Source organism: Terrapene carolina, unplaced genomic scaffold, assembly GCF_002925995.2.
Source record: "Terrapene carolina triunguis isolate 2854851 unplaced genomic scaffold, T_m_triunguis-2.0 Scaffold229, whole genome shotgun sequence".
Lineage (NCBI taxonomy): Eukaryota > Metazoa > Chordata > Testudines > Emydidae > Terrapene > Terrapene triunguis.
Genome location: NW_020664580.1, coordinates 766,269 through 789,088, shown reverse-complemented (window position 1 = coordinate 789,088; position 22,820 = coordinate 766,269). Strand labels below are relative to the sequence as shown.

General features: G+C 45.1%; 1 protein-coding gene across 2 annotated transcripts in view; it reads left to right on the top strand.

The window, feature by feature from the left end:
• TPPP (tubulin polymerization promoting protein) overlaps nt 1-22,820 on the top strand; it is a 118,092-nt gene that overhangs the window by 14,762 nt on the left and 80,510 nt on the right. For both annotated transcript variants that reach the window (XM_024218567.2, XM_024218570.2), the window contains one exon: nt 13,007-13,321. In XM_024218567.2, coding sequence (XP_024074335.2) covers nt 13,007-13,321 — 315 coding nt within the window. The remainder of the gene's footprint in view (nt 1-13,006; nt 13,322-22,820) is intronic.

Sequence of the window (22,820 nt, the reverse complement as noted above, 5' to 3'; positions counted from 1 at the left end):
GCAGTGTCAGCCCCGCCAGATCTCTCCGCTGGAATCATCTGTTACTTGTGGGACTGTTCCCTAATGAGGATGTTTCCATGGATTCTGAGCCTGCCAGCCCCATGAGTTGGACGTGCTCCTGATGATGATCTACCTGGTCTGTCTGGATGCCCAGCTTGTTGGGGAGTGAAGATGAAGCGAGGTATAGCAGACATCCTGTTTGGGAGGCTCCCCACAGTATCGGTCCCCCTTGTCATTGCACAAAGGGGTGGTGAAGGTGGAGAACCCATGCTGACTGTCCCAGAGGCTCCACTGGCTCCACTGCCAAAGCTGTGACGGGGGGAGAGGGGGCAGAGGGCCCAATGAGGAAGGGACGATATGGGAAGAGAACCCTGTACTTCGAATGGCCGCTCTAAACCTGCATGCCCTTGATTTCATGCCTTAGGGACCTGTCATTTTGCCTCCATGGTGAGTGGTAGCACTTCAGCTGATGCCTGACAGCCAGCCTAGCTGTTCCTCCAAGGAAGGGCAGCCCAGGCAGGTGCTGATGTGTGATCATTTATACCACGGGGGGGCGGGCGGGGGTTGGAGGGGAGAAGGAGCAAGTTGCCTTGTGGGAACCTATTTCTCGTTTAGGAGCCTGTGGGTGTAAGGACCCAGGGACTAGAGCCCAGGTCTGCGGAGCCTGGGGTGGCTGGTATTCCCACAGTGCCACCAGGGGGCCAGGCAGAGCTGCAGCCAGGAAGCACTGTGGAGAGTAGGCACCGCAGGAAGTATCACCCAAGAGACCTGGAGTAACAGTACCCTGTGGCCTGCTGATTGGCCAAGTGCCCCTACTTAACCCCAGGAAGTTTCTGGGCCACCACACAGACTTCAGTCTGCTGCAACGCCAGTATTTGCCTTGTCTCCTGATCTCTGGTCTCTCATTCCAGTCTGGTTTCAACCCCTATTCCTGCCTCTTGATTCTAACTTGGTCCTGCCTCTGATCTCCCAGTCTTCGACCCTGGTCTGACACTGACCCTGATTCTTGCTTATGGGACCTGGCCTTGCCATTCGTCCAACTCCTGCCTGGTGACTCCCATCCCTGGTGGTCAGACCTCATCCCAGCGGAGATTTCTACACCAGACTGCTTACGCCTGGGTCCTTTACAGGGGGTTGGGTGCTGGGGATGCTCTTGACCAGTAGGGGACCTGGGTCTGCTGCTGGGGATCTGCTGCCTCGAGTTGCCCACCTTACTGGGGACAACAAGAATTATTTTTGTTGGGGGAGAGCATTACCCCCCCTTGGGGTTTAGAGAGCATGGCCCCTTTAAAACCTGGTCCTGAGGGAGAGGAAGGGCTGTTTATTCCAGGGGCGAAGGGAGAAGGACCCACAGGGGCATGTGTGTGCCAGTAGCTTCAGACAAGAGGGCCTATAGTGAGCAGATCCTCATTTAGCAAAGCAGCCGAGCATGGCAATGGGTATTGTAGGCCAGGGGAGGCTTAGCACCATCCACCCTGAGGCCCCACCCTCATTTCCCCCCCCCCCCCACAGGGGGGCTTGGGCAGGCAGGCCAGGGCTCCTCTGGCTGCAGGGGGAGGTGGGGCTCAGGGCTCCTCCGGCCATGCGAGGGGGCCTCAGGTAGAAGGGATGGGGCTGGAGGCTAGCCTCACTGAGGGAGCGGTTCACTCGCTGCCCATGTAGCCAAGAACTGGTTCAAAGCACAGGAGGGACAGAGCGGCTGACCAGGGACGCCCCAGGATGGGACCCAAATGAGCATGGTGCCAGAGAGGAATCATCTGAGAAGGACACATTGGAGCTGGACCCAGTATCGCTGTCGTGCACAGCCGTATAGGGCTGTGAAAACGGGGGGTTGTGACTTTGCATTGGGCAGAGACAATGCATAACTGTTGATAGTGGGAGGGCACTATTTAAAACAGTGGTTTTCAAACTTTTTGAGCTGAGCCCCCCTTTGCTTTACAATTTTTGGTTACGCCCCTCCCACCCGACAAAAAGAGGTGAGTCAGGGGGTGGACGTGGTGCTCCCTCCCCGAGCCCCGTTGTACCGGGCTGAAGCCCAAGCCACCTGGCATCACCGCTGGCCCCCCTGAACTTTCCTTTGTGCCCCTCAGGTGGCATGCCCCACAGTTTGAAAACCTCTGATTTAAAGGTTCTGGTGGTTTGCAGCGTGGTTTAGGACAATGCATATAACCCCGGCAGAAAGCTGGGGGGGGGGGCGCATGACCCTCCTCCCCCTATGCGGCACCCCTTGGGAGGTTGTTGCTCTGTGTGGGTTTGCAGAGAGCACTGAAGGGGTTTGCTGGAGAAAGTTTACTGGCACCAAAGACAACCAAGACTTGCTGCGGGACTGGAACTCTGCCCAGTATTCCAGAACTCTGAGTCTAGATGCAGGGCTTGGTCCCTGTGGGTCTTCGTGTTGGATGTTATTCTGTTCTTCCTCTCCCCCTATCTTCTACCCCTCTTGTTTTTCCCCATTTATGACTCTTCAAATCTATATTTCCCTTCCCTGTATTTGTTGTACTATTCCGAGGTGTGTGTGTGTGTGTGTGTGTGTGTGTGTGTGTATTTACTCCAGGGGCTTAGGAACAGGTGCTGCTGGGGCGAAAGGGAGTTTCTTGGGACGGAGCTGCCCACAGAGTAGTCTCCATCTTGACCACAAGGACACTATAGTTACATACAGTTAAAATCTCTCTTGTATAAACAGCATCTAGAATGCTCTGCTAAAAATTGTGTTTCTGCCTTTTGCTTAGATTGCTCGGACGGATGTAAGTAGTGTTGGATACACCTGCTAATTGTGTCTAATATTTTTTTAATGAGTACTGACAAACGTGACGTTTTGATCTATTTTGCTTCAGAATTTGAAGTTCTGATCCTATGTGCATTGAAGTCAATGACATACCTGCCAATACTTGAAAATAAACAAACAAGATTGTAATGAACATAAAACTAGAGGGTCGCACACTTTCCTACTGATGAAGACTGAGCACTGCGTTATCCAACTTAAGTACAAATGGCTTTTCAGGTTTAAGGACCATCTGAGAAGGTATTTGGGGGGCAGAAATCTTTGCTTGGCTGGCCTCCGAAACTGACAGTGTAGCTGTGGAAGGTGAGGCTGGAACTGTTGTGACAGTTCCAGACAAGGAGAGGAAAACTCCAAACAGACTTGTATGGGAGTAAAATTGATTTGTGAAGGCAAGGTGAAAAATGTCCTGACAGAAAATTATGCACTCCTTGTTGCTTCTGTAGGCTGCACCTTATTGCATGCACCTGGACTCCTTGCATCCATCCGTTCCACACCCCTCGCCCCCCAAAAAACCTCCCTGTATGCTGCCACCTCCCCCATCCTCCTCTATTTCAGGGACTCCTTGCAACACCTACCATGTGCCAGGGGCTCTGTGTGTCCAGCACTCCACCTGCCCCTGTCATTTCTCCCGTCCCACTATTCTCCTCCTTGCCACATATAAGGGGTTCTGTGTGAACCCATGTCCCCTGCCCCCATACCATTGTCCCCCATTCATCCCTACTTTCCTTTATGCCAGGGCTACCTATTTGTCCACTGCCCCATGCCAGGAGTTGGGCCACTCTTCTCCCCCCAACCCTCCCCCCCCAATCCCCGCACACACCTTCTCTCCTACCACTGCATTTTTTAAACTCCTTTTCTTGGAGAGAAATGTTTCATGGTGTCAACATGTTAAACTATTGGAAGGATGGGCAGATATTATGCTGGAAGGTGTTAATGGTTGCCATCAACCATTTATTTAATCTATAGAGAGTTATTGAGGTGACTGAAACTGCTGGCTCTGCGGGTGTGTTTACATTGCAATTGAAAACCTGTGGCTGGCCCCTCTCAGCTGCCTCGGGCTTGTGGGGCTCAGTCTAAGGGGCTGTTTAATTGCGGTGTAGACATTTGAGCTTGGGCAGGAGTCTGGGTTCTAAAGACCTGAGGATGTGGGAGGGTCTTCTACACCGCAATTAAATAGCCTCTTAGCCTGAGCCCCGTGAGCCCCAGTCAGCTGGCATCACAGGTGTCTACTTGCAGTGTAGACATACCCTATGCGTACCTCTCCTCCCCCCATTTCCTACCTTTGGTTTTTCTGATTTTCACTGAAATCAACAGAGTTCAGCTCACTGATGCCTAGGATATTCCCTACCATTTTGGAATTGATCTCCTGCAGTGTTCAAAAGTTGTTATGCTACAGACAGAGAAATGCCACCAAGTTGCCTCTCAGCCAACTAAACAAATATCTGCATATGTTTTCATTGATCTGCATAAAGACTGTTCCCATTTATCCTATTTAGCAGGCAGGGAAATGGGGAAGAGCAGCCAATCAGGTGGGATTTCCCCATAGACTAGTTTTTTTTTTTCCTCTCCATAAACTCATAGCAGGGTCTAAAAACTCAGAGGGTTGGCATATATGCTTGGCAATTTTGTCTTCAGTGGAAGTAAGAGAAGGCCTATGATCTGAGGCTTAGAGTTGTTTGGGAGGCATACACTATTGACTGGAGGTTAAGTTGATAGTAGGAACCTATTGCTAGAAAAAAAATTACTACCCCAGGATATAATGCTTGAAGGACTTGTTGCAATCTGGAGATGAAGTTTTCCAACCTGTAGGACAATTGATTTTCTTATAAATGTAATCTTTTCACTGTGGGCTCAGCTAGGGTGACCAGACAGCAAATGTGAAAAATTGGGACGGAGGTGGGGGGGGTAATAGGAGCCTATATCAGACAAAGACCCAAAAATCGGGACTGTCCCTATAAAATCGGGACATCTGGTCTCCCTAGGTTCAACTCTTCCTGTCCCACTCTGCAGGCATGGAAGACTCTAAATACAGCAGAATTGCCACAGTTCTCTCCTTTGGGTGGGAAGCAGGCTATGTAGAGGCCAGTCAAGGGAAGCTGCATTCTTTGGTGTCCCATGGAGCAGTGGTTCACATCTATGTCATTGCAATTTAGGGTTTGGAGTAAGCAGGGGCTGGAGGTGGGGTGGATAAGGTCATGGTAAATCCTTTGCAAGGGAGACTGTAGCTGGTAAAACTGCTGATTCTTTTCTCCCAGCCTCAGTGGAGAGTCCAACCAGGATTTGTCCCTGTATGCCTATCTTTAAAAATGTCTTCTGTTCCTGTAAATAATCTGGACTGAAAGCTTTACTTATTTAGTTCACAAGACTTTTGACCTTGTCGCAGCCAGCTGGTGAATAGTTTTAAAGAAAAAAAAAATACTGATCAGCAAGGAGAGTAATAATTCAAAACCGCTCTCTCTCTCTCAGCTAGCTGGATTGTGTCTAAGAAACTGAGGCTGTAAATAATTATACACTGCATAGTTAGTAGAATAAACTGGTTGGATTGCTCTAACCCCTTGACTCCTCTGCCCTAGAAAGTACACTTCAATTGATACAAAAGCTAGTGTGTCTCCATAGTTAATGTTGAAACAAGGCTTCCATTATAAACCTGTGGTGACACCCGCTACACCCATCTGAAAGCAAGCTACTTGAAATCTTAAATGTGGTCCTATGCCAGCCCAGAATATTTCTGGAAAGCTGGAGACAAATTGGACAAGGCATTTGGGAAAGGAAATAGGGAGGTTCAAAAATGTAGGCAATCTCACTTTAGAGATTTTTCTAATGCTGTTTTGTAATGTTGTAACTCAAAAATGGTTTGGTGTAGATATCTTACATTTGAGTTAATAGGCTGCCCTTAGTGAGGAATGATACCTTTGTCTAGTTCTGTGTGGGGTGGGAGAAAGAACAATACTTACACTAGGAACATCAATGTTCCGAACGCTTCATGCTGGCTCATGCCTGCTTTACACAAAATATACTGACTTGCTCTGCTGCTTCCTACACAATACATCAGGGCCTTAGTGCAGCAGGTCACAGGGGGCTGGGTTGGACATGGTCTGCGGTAACTGCTTTAAAACATGCAAGACCCACAGATGTTTCTGCAGGGTTTGTAAGCTACTGAAATTATAAACCCCACAGGACATTTAAAGCCAGTGAAGCCCACAGGTCTTCCATATTTGAGGATTGGTAAATATAAAAGACAATCTCTGTTTTCATTTAAAAAATTCCAAGGCTGTAGCAGTAAGTGTACAGCCCTCTTTCTTGCAAAATAAACAGGTGTAAATCTTTGTAAACTGATCACTAGGGCTGAAAGTTTGTCATTGTCCTAATGATCACAGGGTATTCGTTCATCCTCTATGGCTACCCAGCACTGGCAGTTGGGATGCATGGAAATGTTAGCTGTAGGTTCCTGCATTTTTGGGAGGATTCCAGATCATTATGTGGCGTCCATTGATGGTACTAGGACAACTATGCTCTGAGCTGGTTGCCTGCAGCTGAGTTGGCACCTTTGGGCCTAGTGTGACTAATCTGGGCAATCTGTGTCCACAAGGAAAAGCAGTTCAGTAACATGGGAGGGAACATGATCTAGTGGACTAGGCATGGAACTGTAAATAAAGGACTTCCACATTATAATCCCAGTTCTAACATGAATCTTTTTGTGGCCTTGTTCAAATCATTTAACTTTTCCAGCTTACTTTTTCCATCTCTATAATGGGCAATAATGTTTACCTACCTCAAACTGGAAGGAGGAACAACAGTTTGTAGTATGAGAATGAAATAGTATTTATAAAGCACAATATATGTACTGGTGTCAGAGGGGTAGCTGTGTTGGTCTGGATCTGTAAAAAGCGACAGAGAGTCCTGTGGCACCTTACAGACTAACAGACTGATTGGAGCATAAGCTTTCGTGGGTGAATACTCACTTAGTCAGATGCATGTAGTGGAAATTTCCAGAGGCAGGTATAAATATGCAGGCAAGAATCAGTCTAGAGATAATGAGGTTAGTTCAATTAGGGAGGATGAGGCCCTCTTCTAGCAGTTGAGGTGTGAACACCAAGGGAGGAGAAACTGCTTTTGTAGTTGGCTAGCCATTCACAGTCTTTGTTTAATCCTGAGCTGATGGTGTCAAATTTGCAAATGAACTGAAGCTCAGCAGTTTCTCTTTGAAGTCTGGTCCTGAAGTTTTTTTGCTGCAGGATGGCTACCTTTAAATCTGCTATTGTGTGTCCAGGGAGATTGAAGTGTTCTCCTACAGGTTTTTGTATATTGCCATTCCTAATATCTGACTTGTGTCCATTTATCCTTTTACGTAGGGACTGTCCAGTTTGGCCAATGTACATAGCAGAGGGGCATTGCTGGCACACGATGGCATATATTACATTGGTGGACGTGCAGGTGAATGAACCGGTGATGATGTGGCTGATCTGGTTAGGTCCTGTGATGGTGTCGCTGGTGTAGATATGTGGGCAGAGTTGGCATCGAGGTTTGTTGCATGGATTGGTTCCTGAGTTAGAGTTACTATGGTGAAGTGTGTGGTTGCTGGTGAGAATATGCTTAAGGTTGGCGGGTTGTCTGTGGGCGAGGACTGGCCTGCCTCCCAAGGCCTGTGAAAGCGGGGGATCGTTGTCCAGGATGGGTTGTAGATCACTGATGATGCGTTGGAGAGGTTTTAGCTGAGGACTGTAGGTGATGGCCAGTGGAGTTCTGTTGGTTTCTTTCTTGGACTTGTCTTGCAGCAGGAGGCTTCTGGGTACACTTCTTGCTCTGTTGATTTATTTCCTTATTTCCTCGTGTGGGTATCGTAGTTTTAAGAATGCTTGGTGAAGATCTTATAGGTGTTGGTCTCTGTCTGAGGGGTTGGAGCAAATGCGGTTGTACCTCAGCGCTTGGCTGTAGACGATGGATCATGTATATGTACTGTTCACTGGGCTGCACACACAATCCTTCAGTTGTTTGGGCCAAGGGCTTCCTGAAACCCCAGTTCATTTGAACAGTTGTCCCTTTACAAAGCTTTTTTAAAATGTTGGCAGCTATGCAAAGGCCTCAGCACAGAGATGGGATCCAGCAATGGGAGACTTAAAGGAGCAGAGACCTAAATGCACATAATATTTTTTTTTGAACACGAGTCTGTTACATTTGGGGCGCATCCCAAAAACTAACCTTGTTCCCTGTCCTCTTCCTCCTCCCCCCCTCCAAAAAAAACAAAAACAAAAAAGCCCCAAGAAGGGACAAAAATATACGAAGGCCATCTTTGTGACTGATGTTTGGGTGGGGTGAGGGGAAGAGAGTGGTGGCAAAACATTGGTTCTCAGGCCTGCTAAAAAGTGCTCAGGCTGTCTCTGTGGAGGTTATAAGTTTTAGATGACACACACTCTCTCTCCCCCAATTCAGTGGGCTTTTTGGGTGGTGTTGAGGGAAGAAAAACAAAATTATAGTTGTTTGGGTAACCTTACAAAATATGAAAATATACAATTATGTATGTGTGTAATTCAACCTTTATTTAGAATTTCTTGACTTTCTAATGTTCAGGTTTTTAAGTATACAGTGTTCTCAAGTTCTTCTTCCCTTAACATTGCACAGAAGTTGACGTTTTTGTTTTCCTTTTCCATTGCTTAGAATGTAAAGGAGAATCAAAATCCTTTTTAGTTAATCCTAAATTCATAACCATGCTTGACTTTTTAAAAATACACAACTGGTCCATATTCACTTAGGAATATACATCTCCTTCCCATGATTGTGCTGGGTTACATAGTTTTTGATAAGTTAAATTGAAATTCTGTTTTGATTAATGGAAAATAATGTAAAATTAATGGAGTTGGTTTCTTAGGGCTGGTCCACACTGGGGCGGGGGATCGATATAGGAAACGCAACTTCAGCTACGAGAATAGCGTAGCTGAAGTCGACGTTTGCTATATCGAACTAAATGTACTTACTTCGGGTCCACGCGGCGCAGGCAGGCTCCCCCGTCGACGGCGCTTCCTCCTCTCGGCGAGCAGGAGTTCCGCAGGGGGAGCGCTTCTGGGATCGATCTATCGCGTCCAGATGAGACGCGATAAATTGATCCCAGAAGATCGATCTCTACCCGCCGAATTAGGCGGGTAGTGTGGACCAGCCCTTAGCTTTCATGTTTTGTTGTGCTATTCTGTGCCTGATTAAATTTCTTAATTTTTGTTTTTAAGGGGTTTGTGAACATTAGTCCGTGAAAGCTTACAGAAGTATTTTATTTGTATTGCCTGGAAGGATGTAGCTTCAGTTGATGATGAATCAGATTTTTTCCTAAACAAGATACAAGGTAGCCTTTTTGCTAAGCTTCCTAGTGTAACCAAGGATTTGTACAGATAAATTATAGATCGGGCTGTCAAGCGATTAAAAAAATTAATTGTGATTAATCGCGCTGTTAAACAATAATAGAACACCATTTATTTAAATATTTTTGGGTGTTTCCCACATTTTCAAATATATGACTTAAATGACAACACAGAATACAAAGTGCACAGTGCTCACTTTAGATTTATTTTTGATTACAAATATTTGCTCTGTAAAAAAGAAACAAAAGAAACATTATTTCAATTCACCTCATACAAGTACTGTAGTGCAATCTCTTTATCATGAAAGTTGAATTTACAAATGTAGAATTAGGTACAAAAAATAACTGCACTCAAAAACAAAACAATGTAAAACTTCAGAGCCTAGAAAGTCCACTCAGTCTAACTTCTTGTTCAGCCACTCGCTAAGACAAACAAGTTTGTTTACATTTACTGGAAATAATGACACTCGTTTAAAAAAAAATCAACTAATTAAATTTGTGACTGAACTCATTGGGGGAGAATTGTATGTCCCCTGCTCTGTTTTTTAACCGCAGTCTGCCATATATTTGATGACCCAGCACATGTTGTTCATTTTAAGAATACTTTCACTGCAGGTTTGACAAAACACAAAGAAGGTACCAGTGTGAGATTTCTAAAGATAGCTACAGCACTCGATCCAAGGTTTAAGAATCTGAAGTGCCTTCCAAAATCTGAGAGGGACTAGGTGTGGAACATGCTTTCAGAAGTCTTAAAAGAGTAACATTCCGATGCGAAAACTACAGAACCCGAACCACCAAAAAAGAAAATCAACCTTCTGCTGGTGGCATCTGACTCAGATGATGATAATGAACATGCATCGGACCGCACTGCTTTGGATCGTTATCGAGCAGAACGTGTCATCAGCATGGAAGCATGTCCTTTGGAATGGTGGTTGAAGCATGAGGGACATATGAATGTTTAGCATATCTGACATGTAAATACCTTGCAACACCTGCTACAAAAGTGCCTTGTGAATACCTGTTCTCATTTTCAGGTGACATTGTAAATAAGAAGCAGACAGCATTATCTCCTGTAAATGTAAACAAACGTGTTTGTCCTAGCAATTGGCTGAACAAGAATTAGGATTGATAACTACTAGGGGATATGATAGAGGTCTATAAAATCATGACTGGTGTGAGAAAGTAAATAAGTGTTATTTACTCTTTCTTATAACGCAAGAACTGGGGGTCACCAAATAAAATTAATAGGCAGCAGATTTAAAAAAACAAAAGGAAGTATTTTTTTACCACACAGCACACACTCAATCTGTGAAACTCTTTGCCAGAGGATGTTGTCAAGGCCAAGACTGTAACAGGTTTTGAAAAAGAACTAGATAAGTTCATGGGGGATAGGTCCATCAATGGCTATTAGCAAGGATGGACAGGGATGGTGTCCCTAGCCTCTGTTTGCCAGAAGCTGGGAATGGATGACGGGATGGATCACTTGATGATTGCCTGTTCTGTTCACTCCCTCTGGGGCACCTGGCATTGGCCACTGTCGGAAGACAGGTTACTGGGCTAGATGGACCTTTGGTATGACTCATTGTGGCCATTCTTATGTTCTTAATAGTATGAAGACCTCTCTTTTTTTAATGTAATTTATTTGGATCTCTGAGTCTTTATTTAAACCTTTAAAAATATACAGTGCTGCTTCACAGTCTGAGCTATATCACTTATGGACACGTTACATGATGCAAGTTTATCATGTAATGCCAGTACAAAGCTCCCTTTGTTGTAGTAGTCTTTGTTACAAGATTGCCTATAGTGTAGGGCTACAAAATTCTAGCTTCAAGAAGTTCATTCTAACCTCCTGCTTCACAATAGATTGCTCTCTCAGCTCTCAACAAAGACTCCTACAGAGAGGATGCGCTCTGTTGAAAATAGGTAAAGATATATGCAATAGTTGTATATGGTTTTGTTAACAGAACCAAAGCGATGTCTGGGAAAACCTGTGAGGGTCTTGAGAGTTGTGTAGAACTAACCTAGGTGCTTTATTAAGAGTATGAATTCTGAAAATGTATTGTCCTGCTGGTAAATGTGAAATAATATAGTGATTTCTTAAATATTTTTGTCTGGGAAGTAAATTTAAGAATGAGTTAAGGTAGAAAATTCAAATGAGAATTGCATTATTATAGTTTAAACAAGAAATCTGAAATACTAGAAAAAAGGAAATTTACTGTTCCAATACTAAACTTTGTCCTTCTGTTTTCTCCCCCCTTCTGCCTAAGGGTGGGAGATGCTAATCATTGGCCACATGAAATTTGTGTGCCTTGTTGAGAGTGTGAATTCCAGTGGTACGGTGATTAGTTGCATGTTACAACCTGTACCCACACTTCGAGATTGAATACAGCCTGGTGTCTATGTATCTGGTGCATATTGGGGCAGGTTAAGGGCATGTCCTTGGAACCCAGGCTCTATCCTGGAAAAGGCCCCAAATAGATCAGCAGGTGTTGCACAACAAATAGCTGATGGTCAGCTGCTGTTGCAGAGTGTGGGACTCAGGCTAAGTAGGAAAAGGAGAAATGTGGGTATGTCTGAGTCCTCTGAGGTTACATCAGATAATTTGGTGACTGGCCTGAGGGGAGGCAGAAGCTGAGCCAAAATCTAATCTAGGCATTCTATACTATTCATTGCTGTCATATGTGAGCACTAGAGTGACCAGATGTCCTGATTTTATAGGGACAGTCCTGATATTTGGGGCTTTTTTTTTTTTTAATATAGGCTCCTATTACCCTCCACCCCGTCCTGATTTTTCACACTTTCACCCTAGTGAGCACTGGGATTAAACAAAAAGGACTTTGCACGTAATTCAGGAGTAAAACCCACACTTGGTCACATGTGGTATTCTCTACACAAACTAACTAAACTATGTTAAAAGATTGTGGTCTCTTACCCATTTCAGAAGCAAACACAGAGTAAGTACACAGAGTTTTCCAGCCCATATCCAGAGAGGGTTGAACTGGATTGGAGTTGTGTATTTTCCCCTTACTACTGATGAGTGCTCTGGATAAATCAGTGTTGGAGGATTCTAATTGTCAGAAATTGTACTGCTCTTTTGTATTGTTGCTTCTTCTTGATGCTGCCGGCAAACAGGTGTTACGCTAACTAGCAGAGTGCTAAAGTTTCTCCAGAAGGGCATATCAGACATAGGTGCTGGAACTAGGGGTACTGTGGGTGCTGTCGCACCCCCTGGCTTGAAGTAGTAATAACAACCCAGATATATGGTTTCCACCTTCAGCACCCCCACTATAAAAATTGTTCTAGCACCCCGATATCAGACTGTGAGTGAAAGAAAGTAAAGCAGAGGGACCAGATGAAATAAAATCTGAATGGCGTCATCTGGAATAGGAACATGCTTTTCTAGTGCTACCACTTCCTGCAGGTGTTGAATCCAACATGCTGTAGCAGGTCAGTTCTCAGATCTTTTACCTCGTAGTTTGTTTTGCTAACAGAAGGGCACTGTCCAAGAATTTAATGAGAATCCCTGGCCGTGTGGACCTTGCTTCTAGGCACTAAAAGTTCCATAGTGTGTTTTGACGTACTGCTGTTTCAAACATGTAGTGTGCAGTAGCAGGGTCCATGCTGCCATTTTGTGTTCAGCTAGCGTGCTGTAGATTTGCACCCTGGATTGCCACACACTAGCTCTCCATGTACATAAACCCTACTAGAAAGTATCAAGTTACTACTAAGTGTGTAGTGTAAGCTCCCTTCACAGATTGTAACATGGACTGTAGCATGTGGAAAGTCTAGTTCTCAAGGGACAACCTAATAAAGAGGGTAAACTATGCAAATTAATCTGCAGAGAATGCATTGATCTTTTCCCCCCCTCCTCTTTGCAGCATGATGGCTGACAATAAAACAAAGTCCACTAAACCTGCAAACAAGACTCCTCCAAAGTCTCCTGCAGATCCGGCAAAAGAGCGAGCAGCCAAAAGGCTATCTTATGAGTCAAACAGTTCCCACGAAGGGGCCATGGCAGCAGAGCTTAGTGCTCTAGAAGAGGCTTTTAGAAAATTTGCCATCCACGGAGATACCAGAGCCACAGGAAAAGAACTGCATGGGAAAAACTGGTCAAAATTATGTAAGGACTGTCATGTGATAGATGGGAAGAATGTGACAATCACGGATGTTGACATTGTCTTCAGTAAAATCAAGTAAGTTCCTTCCCTTTTCTCGCTCCCTTGTCTTGTTATATTTTGCACCCCCCCCCCAGGTTTATATTTATATTCCCTCCCCCCAAAGCTGGTTTGACTCATAGAATTAACATTTTATGAGCAATAGCAGGTACAGCACACATGTACCTCTGCCACAATTACACCCGTTCATATTTGCTTTATGACACTTTGTTTGAAAATGTCCTTTAAACTTCTGAGCAGCTGTCCTTAGCTGAGTTGAGTGTTTCATGTCTTAAGCTACAGTATGTTCAGGAAAGATGCATGTTTGTCACTACAAGCTGCTAACTTTAATTAAAAAAAAAAAAAAGTGTTGGGTAAGTGTCATGAATGCTTGTACTAAAGGAGCTCTGGCTCAAGTCAGGCTACAGTGTTGGTAAGTGAGGGGTCACCCATGCATAGTTTTACATTTTTTAAACACACTTGTAAGCCAGAAGGCAGATTCACCAGCTGGGGCAGTCCAAAGAGCAGCCACAGACCCTCACTAGTTTTTTCCCCTTAGAGGCTAAGAGTCCAGTTTGACTGGGGTAATAAATAAGATTTTCTTCATGGTCCCAATCTTGTGTGGCATGGGCACGCATCTACATCACAAATACGCCATCCATTTTTTTGTGGCTGAAGCCTTCTACTTATCAGCCACCAAAAACTGGATGGTGTACTGGTAATGAAGACACATGCGCCTGCTGCCCAGAGATTGGCACTGCCAAGCATAGGCGCCAACTTTCTCCAGCACTGGTGGGTGCCCCTGCCACCCCGCCCCGACTCCACCCCATCCCCGCCCCTGGCCCCACCCCCATTCCAACCCCATCCCCAAAGTCCCCGCCCTAACTCCGCCCCCTCCCTGCCCCTATTGGATCCCTTCCCCAAATCCCTGCCCCGGCCCCGCCTCTTCCCCCAGCATGCTGCGTTTCCCCTCCTCCCCCCTCCCTCCCTGCCCCGCAAATCAGCTGTTTCGCGGCGCAAGTGCTGGGAGGGAGGGGGGAGAAGCAGGAGGCGGCGGCGCGCTCATGGAGGAGGTGGAGGCAGAGGTGAGCTGGAGCAGGGGGGCGGGGCGGGGCCACGGGGAGCTGCCGGTGGGTGCTGAGCTCCCACCAATTTTTTTTCCATGGGTGCTCCTGCCCCGGAGCACCCACGGAGTCGGCGCCTATGCTGCCAAGCAAATTTTATTTATTACCTCAGCCAAATTGGAATCCTAACCTCCAAGGGGAAAAACTAGTGAAGGCCTGTTCCAAAACCCAATAAAGTCAATGGAAAGACCGTTAGTTCAGCGGACTTTGCATCAAGACCTAAAATTGCTATCTTACTTGCTTCCCCCTCCAAACTGCTTAAGTTTGATCAGATGTGGGGACACAAACATATCAGCTAATTAGGCCCTCTGTCCTTCATTACCTTAGAAGTTGTTTAAGTTGCACAACACTTAGTTTTATTTAAGGACAAATTTTCAGCCAGTTTCCTTAATTGTGCTAATAGTGCAGGAGTATATGTTTGCACATGCCCAAACCCACAGTTTCATGTGTAAATGCCAGTTTGAGGCCATGCAAATTGAGGCAGCTGCAGGTTCAATTAGGGAGACTTGCTGAAAATTTGACCCTTAGAGCCCACCAAAGATAAGAAATACAGAGAAGAAAGGACCCTTTACCCTTCATGGGTTGTCCAATGTGATGTACACGAGTCATAGGATATCATGTCATTAATTCCTGAATGAATCTATTGTTTATGCTTGAACAACCTCATCCACTGGCTTTTTCTGAATGGGGGAAAAAATGCTGTTTGTGGTGAGTGTTTTTCCTCTCACGGCTGTTTGCTTCTTGCTCTGTCTTCAGCTGACAAGCCAGCGTAGGCACTCCAACCCTTTTGTTCTTGGGTTAGCCTCTTGCCATCTCTGCTCCCGTGACAGTATTTTTCCGGAGATTCTGTTGCCATAACCAATCTCTGTATTTCAAGTGGAATCTTATCAGTGAACTAGCCCATTGTAGTAGATGGCTAAGCTTGGAGGTGTTTGGGCTTGCAGTTTTGTGTTTTAATGAATTTTGATGGATGATGTCAATGTTTATTTTCAAGTATTCTTTGGTTTTGATAAACTTAAATATTTGTTTGTTGCTAGCCTAACAGGAAATGACAAATCCTAGGGCTACTTTCTCAGGCCAATTTCCATGCAGTAAATGATGTGATAGGCCCTTAGTATTGCAGAAACTGGCTGTGCACTAGATTGATGGATCCCGAGGACTCAGACCTGATGCCTACTGGGGTGGAGTGGATTCACTTATGCTCTGTGGGAGTGAGGTGTGGATCCAGTGGTGCAAGTAGGGTGGTACGGTACACTGTACCAGTAAGCTATTTATAGCTGGTACGGCGTACCGGAAAGACACAGGAGGAGCAGAACGTGTGGCCACCGCGTGGCCCCAGGGTGGCAACTCCTCCAGTGCGGCTGTACCGCCGCCAGCTCTTCCACACAGCTGCATGTGTACGTCTTCTGTCCTGTCCACCCCACCTAGCCTTCCACTTTTCCTGTTAACTCTTATAGTCCGGGGTCTGTACAGCAGTCCCGCCGGAGGACAGGGCTGGGGGCGGGGCTGCCGTGCCGGAGGAGCTGCCGGCATGGGGCTGCCCAGCGGTCCCACGGTCTGCTCCTTTCACCGTTGCAGTTTTCAGAAGAGCCCTGCAGCACAAAAGGAGCAGAACCCCACGCCGGTAGCTCCTTCAGCATGGCTGTACTGCCCCCTGCCTTGTCCACCCAGCGCTGTCCTCTGGCGGGGCTGCTGTATAGATCCCGGACGGGACTCAGCAGACGCAGCTGCGTGGAAGGGCTGGGGGCAGTACAGCCGCACTGGGCTCGGTTGTCAGCATGTCTGAAAAAAATATTCTCTGCTGTCAGGGGGAGCTGGTTTGAAGCTCTTCTGCTGGCAGTTCCCAAAGCAGGTGTGACTGTGAAGTGGCTATTGTTCCAGAGAGCAAGCCCTGCTCTTCTCTTAGTAGCCCACACAGCAGCTGTGCCATGTCCACCCATGGGAGCGCTCCCCTCCCCAGGTAACGTGGGATGGATCCTGGGGAGGGGGAGAGTGTGGGGCCCCGGGCTGGGGGCAGGGTGGGGTCACATGGGGACGTCATGCACCTCTTCTCCCATCCCACCCCCCTTAGCTGGTGCTGCGTACCGGTAAGAAATAAATTCTATTTGCACCACTGTGTGGAGCGTTAGGGACATGGGGCTAGAGGGAGAACACACTGATATAAACACAGGCCACTTCCACTCCCCAGTGCTCCCTATTCCCAAGGAGGTAACCAATACATGTTTTGCTGTATAAAAATAGCCCAGGAATTCCTGATGTCTCAACCTTTGCTGGAACGACAGAGCTGCAGTAACTCCCATGCAGCTATTACAGGGTTAATTGCTTCCCTCTTTAGGAATGGGGATCACTGGGTTCTTCCTCTCATGACTGCCCTGGGGTGCTGGCTCTTCTGCCTGAAAGAGCCTTGTCTTTTCTCCTGGCTGTCTGCTTCCTTCTGGAGCTATGCAGTGTAGTTGTAGACGTGCTGGTCCCAGATCTATTCAGCGTGGGTGAAACCAAACAATCACCATGCTCTCAAATGAACTCACACAGAAAAATGATAAAAGACAAAACCACCCTCCCACCCGTGGGTGAACACATTTCAGCTATCACTTCGTATCTGACCTCTCAGTTCTCATCCACAACACGTTCCAAAGACAAGCCTGGGAGCTTAAATTCATAACTCTGCTAGACACTAAAAATCATGGATTGAACAGAGATGCTGGATTTATGGTTTATTACAACAACCTATAATCTACTAATTGCCTCTTTTTGTCCTATGACTGCAGAGATGTCAATGATTCACTTTACCTTGAATGGTCCCTTAGCATATTTGCTAACTACTTATGCTAAACAATCTGTGCCACCTTGCATTTAGCTGTCACACTCTTGAGTACCTTTCCCAGCCCTGAAGGAGAACTCTGTGTGGTTTGAAAGCTTGTCTTTCTCACCAACAGAATTTGGCTCAATAAAAGATATTACCTCACTCACCTTGTTTCCTTTTGGAGCTGTCAGCCAAGGACAGTGCTGGAAGAAGGGAACTTGGCCTCTTACCTCCCGTCAATCAACTGGAGAAACCAGTCTTCTGTTACCTTAGGAGACCGTATGCATGCTCATTGCCTCTTTAATGTCATTCCTCAGTGCCCAGGCGGGGTGGAGTCATGAGTAGGATGTAAGTGTTGAGCAGCCACTGCTGGTTGGGTGGCTTTCAGAGGCTTCTAGGCAAAGGTGCCAGGACCCAGGATTAGCCTTCAGGTACTGTGTGTTCCATTCTGTGCATCCGATGAAGTGGGCTGTAGCCCACGAAATCTTATGCTCAAATAAATTTGTTAATCTCTAAGGTGCCACAAGTACTCCTGTTCTTCCTTCAGGTACTGTTGTCTGTTGATACCTGAAGTCACTGCATTTTTAATAATTGGAAGATAAAATAATTTATTTTAGAATATTAATTCCTTATTAACTAATTGCCCACCCATTGTCGGCAAGTGCAGCATAAGTTTTGAAAATTCCCTCTGTATATATTATTATTTTTAGCTATGACATTTCTTTTTGTATTTTATCGGTGGAGGGAGAAATAGGCAATAACTGTCATTTAACTGTGAAAATTTCAATATTTCAAGCCTTCCTTAAAAGATTCTGCCACATCATTTCTGTATACCCTTTTTCAATAGTTATTTTTCCAACTTGTTTTTTGTGATTTGTATTTTTTTGTTTTGAGGAGTTGGTTCATTGTGACGGAAGCTTTCATTTTCACTAGAGATTACGTATATATTTCATGTAGCATTTTAATTATGACAGGTGTGTTAACAGGATCAGTGAAATCCTCCGAAGTGCTGAACAGTGCACACATTAAAAAAGTTAAATAAAAACTAGACTGAAATCTTATACGTGTAAAAGGCTAAGAGGATCAACTGCTGGAACGCTGGCAATGTAGTCACTTTCTGGACACCTGGGAGACATGTGTAAGCTTGGTGTATACTGGTTGTGCTCAAACAAATGCAACATCTCCTTTCCTTCTCCTCCCCTCCATACCTGACCAAAAAATCAATGGGCAGATTCTGTGACCCTTACTCACAGATTGAGTAGAACCATACTTTGTTGTGAGTAGTCCCATTTTCACCCAGTGGGATTATTTCTAGAGAAAGGTAATAATAATCAGTGTAAGGTATGTGGGTTCTAGGCAGAGTTGGTTGAAATTTTTTAATCCAAACTGTTTTTCAATAAAAATTTTCAACATCAAACACCTGAAAATGGAAACATTTTGATAGGGGAATACCACTGTGGTGCCTCATGGGAGTTGTAGTTTAGGTGCCTAAAGCTCCCATTCTCCTCTATGGGTTGGGTTCCCCAGCTGGACTACGTCTCCCATGATGCACCACGGCCAAGGACTCCCAGGGTGCATTATGATGGCTCAGCAATAGGGAAGCCATGATGCACCATGGGCGATGTAGTCTAGTCAGGGAGCCAGGCCCATAGAGAACAATGGGGGCATAAGGCACCAAGGAGGCATTTCCAAATTGGATTTTCAGCTGGAATTTTCAGAGGAGACAATTTTCTGATCAGCCGTACTCTTAGGCTTGGCCCACACTGGGGCGGGGGATCGATCTAGGAAACGCAACTTCAGCTACGAGAATAACATAGCTGAAGTCAACGTTTCCTAGATCGAACTAAGTTTACTTACTGCGGGTCCACGCGGCGCAGGCAAGCTCCCCCGTCGACAGCTCCCTCGGCGAGCAGGAGTTTCACAGTCGACGGGGGAGTGCTTCTGGGATCGATTTATTGCGTCCAGATGAGACGGGATAAATCGATCCCAGAAGATCAATCTCTACCCGCCGAATCAGGCGGGTAGTGTGGACCTAGCCTTAGGGTATAACTGGAAAACTTTCTGGAATCTAGAGACAATTTAAGCTTAGTGAAATCAGTCTTCAGTCAGAATCACTATGTCTACATATGTATGGCTGCTAGTCTGGGATGAAGGATAGCTTCTAAAAATCAGGAGTAGGTGATCACTGCTGACTCCTTTGCTCAAAGTCATCTGAGTGATGGAGTTGGTTCAGATGTTCAGAGATGCCTTTTTCTGCTACAGGAAAGCATTCTCCCCCCTGCAGAGTGCTGGTACTGAAAGAACACATTGGAACTTTCACTGGGAGGTGCTGAACACCTTGTAGGATCTGGTAATCTTTTCTCAACATGAACAGCATTTATTGGACAAAGCAAACTTAATCTATGAAAGTTATAGTGAATCTACACTGTTTGAAAGGCTGGAAATGTCTGTCTTTCTTTCCTTATAGCTTTTAAAGGAAGCTCAGCTAAGGTTCATTATATTACTTAGCATTGATGATGAAGCCGTGTGGTAGCTTGGTTACACTATTTCAATTAAAATGAAAAATTTGGAGTCACTGTCAGTCTCTAGATGGGGACATAAATTCAGACTGGATTGTAGTTATGCTGGTGGCCTTGTGTGAGAGGATGATATACAGGGTAGAAGATAAATTGAACAGATCTGGGAGTGGATGGCTTCTGAATGTACATTAAGGTAAGAGGAAGGGGAAGCGTAGGTATGAAGAACATACAAAAGTCGAGATGATTGGAAAAATACAAAAATGTGTGTGTTACAAGAAGACGTGAGTTGAGTTCATTGTTATTTATGGGAATGTATTTTTTGTTTGATAATCATCCGGATATTTACAGACACTTAAGAAAACACTCATAAATCCCAGATGTTTGATGGATTTTAGCACAAATTTCTATCATCTAAACTTTCATTCCAGAAATGTATTATGTGTAAGGCCCTACTTAATTTGTGATAGTGCAGCAATTGCGGATTCCTCAGTATTAGGCTTCCAGCGCAATTTTGATTTTTATTAGCTTGCTGTGCAGTCCACAATTTTGCATACATTTTCAGGTTTGCAACACACACTTTTTTCCCCATTAGTGTAATAGAACCTCATTTATCCAAACTGATAGCGGCTGGGGCTCGGACTGTCAGCCCTGGGTGGCTGGGGCTTGGGCTGTCACCCCCGCGCATTAATGACTGAATATAGTTGCAGCAAAATGTCTGGTTATCACCAAAAAATTAGACATAACTTAATACTTGAATGTTTATATTATTCCAGCAATTTTTTCTTAAACAAGTAGGTCTTCTCTGGCTTTTCCACATTACCGCAGTTAATAAAGGTTCATTATTACTTTTCCGTGATTTTTCCATGTCTTGTCTGTAACTCAGCCACAGTTATTTAACAGTCATCCAGTGATTCAAGAAGGGCCTTAATTATTTGCTATTTGATCACCATTCATTACTCTCCAATTTAAAAACTTTGTCACCTAGTCAGAGAATGTAAGCAGAGGTGACTAGTTACAGACTGTTGAAGTGAACAGCTTGAGAACAATTCAAAGGCTGTTCACACAGATGAATATTTATGTATAAAGCATTCATTGGTAGAAATTGGGATTCCGAACAGGAAAAACCTAAATTAACAACAAATAATCAAACCAGTTTGATTCAAAAAGGTTAAATTAACCAGTCTGAGACCACGAATAGGGAAACAGATTTCTGGTTTTACATGTTTGACATGCTACAAAAAGTTCAGACACATTTCTCAATATCTATAACATCGTATGGATATTGAACAGGGCTATTTCATTTTTTTTCTTGCCTTGTAAAGGCAAGTGGAATTATTATAAATGAATGATAAAGTTTTACAATGCGTTATGGGATAAAATAATGTATTAAATCCAGTAAACCAAGACTGTGAAAGCATTCCTTGCCACGTACACTTTCATAGAGAGAACTGTTAGGTGGAAATGCTCATTGCCTCCCTGAAGCTACCAGCAAAACTATGTAAATGATATTTATCAGATGAACAAGTTCAACTTGTCATGGGAGACCGTAGACTCAGAATATCATCACAGCCTACAGAGTCTTTTTTTTCCACATACCCCTGGGTTTTATGCTATGGTACGTTGCCTGTGCACTTATTTATATTGAAGGAGAATCCTGGTTTTAAAGATAGCTTTGGATTTCAATTTCCTCATGTGTGATTTTTATTATAATTGTTTTACTGTCGTGTATGAAACCAGCAAAAACAGAAACCTATACATACCACTGATAAGCAAAGAAGCCAAGGTTTACCTTGTGGGAAGTGTAATTTTTCCAAAGGTCCTCAATCACTCTTTGCATATTTAATGCTGTAATTCAAAGCAAGGCACAGCCACAATAGTGCCCCACCAGAAGGGAGACACTTTTTCAAGATATTGGATAGTGAATTTTCATAGCAGAACCTCAAAAAGTCATTTATTTAGCATGGATGTTTCTATAACTGTGACAACTGTACTTCTGCCTGTATGCTTGGCTAGTGTTAAAATACTCTGTTTTAATAGAAAATATTTAATAATATTAGCTCACTTGATCGCTGCTATTTTTTCTTGCACCTTCCGTGCTTTATTTAGGATGTATGTTTCTTTTATGATTGGCATACTAGAAAGAGTGGCAATGCAGGCTGCACAGTACTGTAAAGTTGTTAGAGAAACACATCAAGCAAACACTAGGTAAAGTTTGGAATGGAGGGTTCCTTAGGCTTTTTTCAGCACTGGGGGCAGCTGCATTCCTTTTTAGAAGATTTCTTCTTCTTTGAGTGCTTGCACGTGTCCATTCCATTGTAGGTGTTCGCACACCCCGAGCACAGTTGCTGGAATTTTTTCCCTTAGTGGTATCCATTGGGTCAACTCTAGCACCCCTGGCATCGTGCAGTCATAGCATCGGTATAAAGGGCTCTGCTGACCCTGATCCCCTTCAGATCCATCTTACTGCTCGTGACAGTTGCTGGAACCCTCATTGTCTAGGCAATCCTTCTCTTAGTGGATTTTCTCTCATTTTTAGTGTACATAGTTAGTGTAGTTTTAGTAGTTTCTAGATAGTTTGGTCTCCTCCGCTCTGAGATAGCGGAGTTGTCCACCGTCCTGGTGCTAGGCATGCCTTGGTCATCGGGATTCAAGCCTTGTGCTTCGTGCAGTAAGTCTGTCTATGAGCGAGCTGCACTCAAGCTGCCTCAAGTGCTCAGGGGAAGCTTATAGAAAAGGTCACTGCCAAATTTGCAAAGAGTTTAAGCCCTGGATTCAGAGGGACCAAGCTGCTCGAATGAAGGTCTTCCTCATGGAGGCGGCCCTAAGACTGGCCTCGGCGCTGTGCGTGGACATGGCACCAGGGCCGGTGGAAGGATGTTTTGCGCCCTAGGCGAAACTTCCACCTTGCACCCCCCCCCGTTCCCGAGCCCCCGCCCTGAGGCACTCCCCCCGTGGCAGCTCCCCATCCTGAGGCACCCCCCCCGCCCCAGCTCACCCCTGCTCCACCTCCTCCCCAAGCATGCCGTCGCTGCTTCACTTCTCCCGCCTCCCATGCTTGCGGCGCCAATCAGCTTAGGCACTGCAAGCCTGGG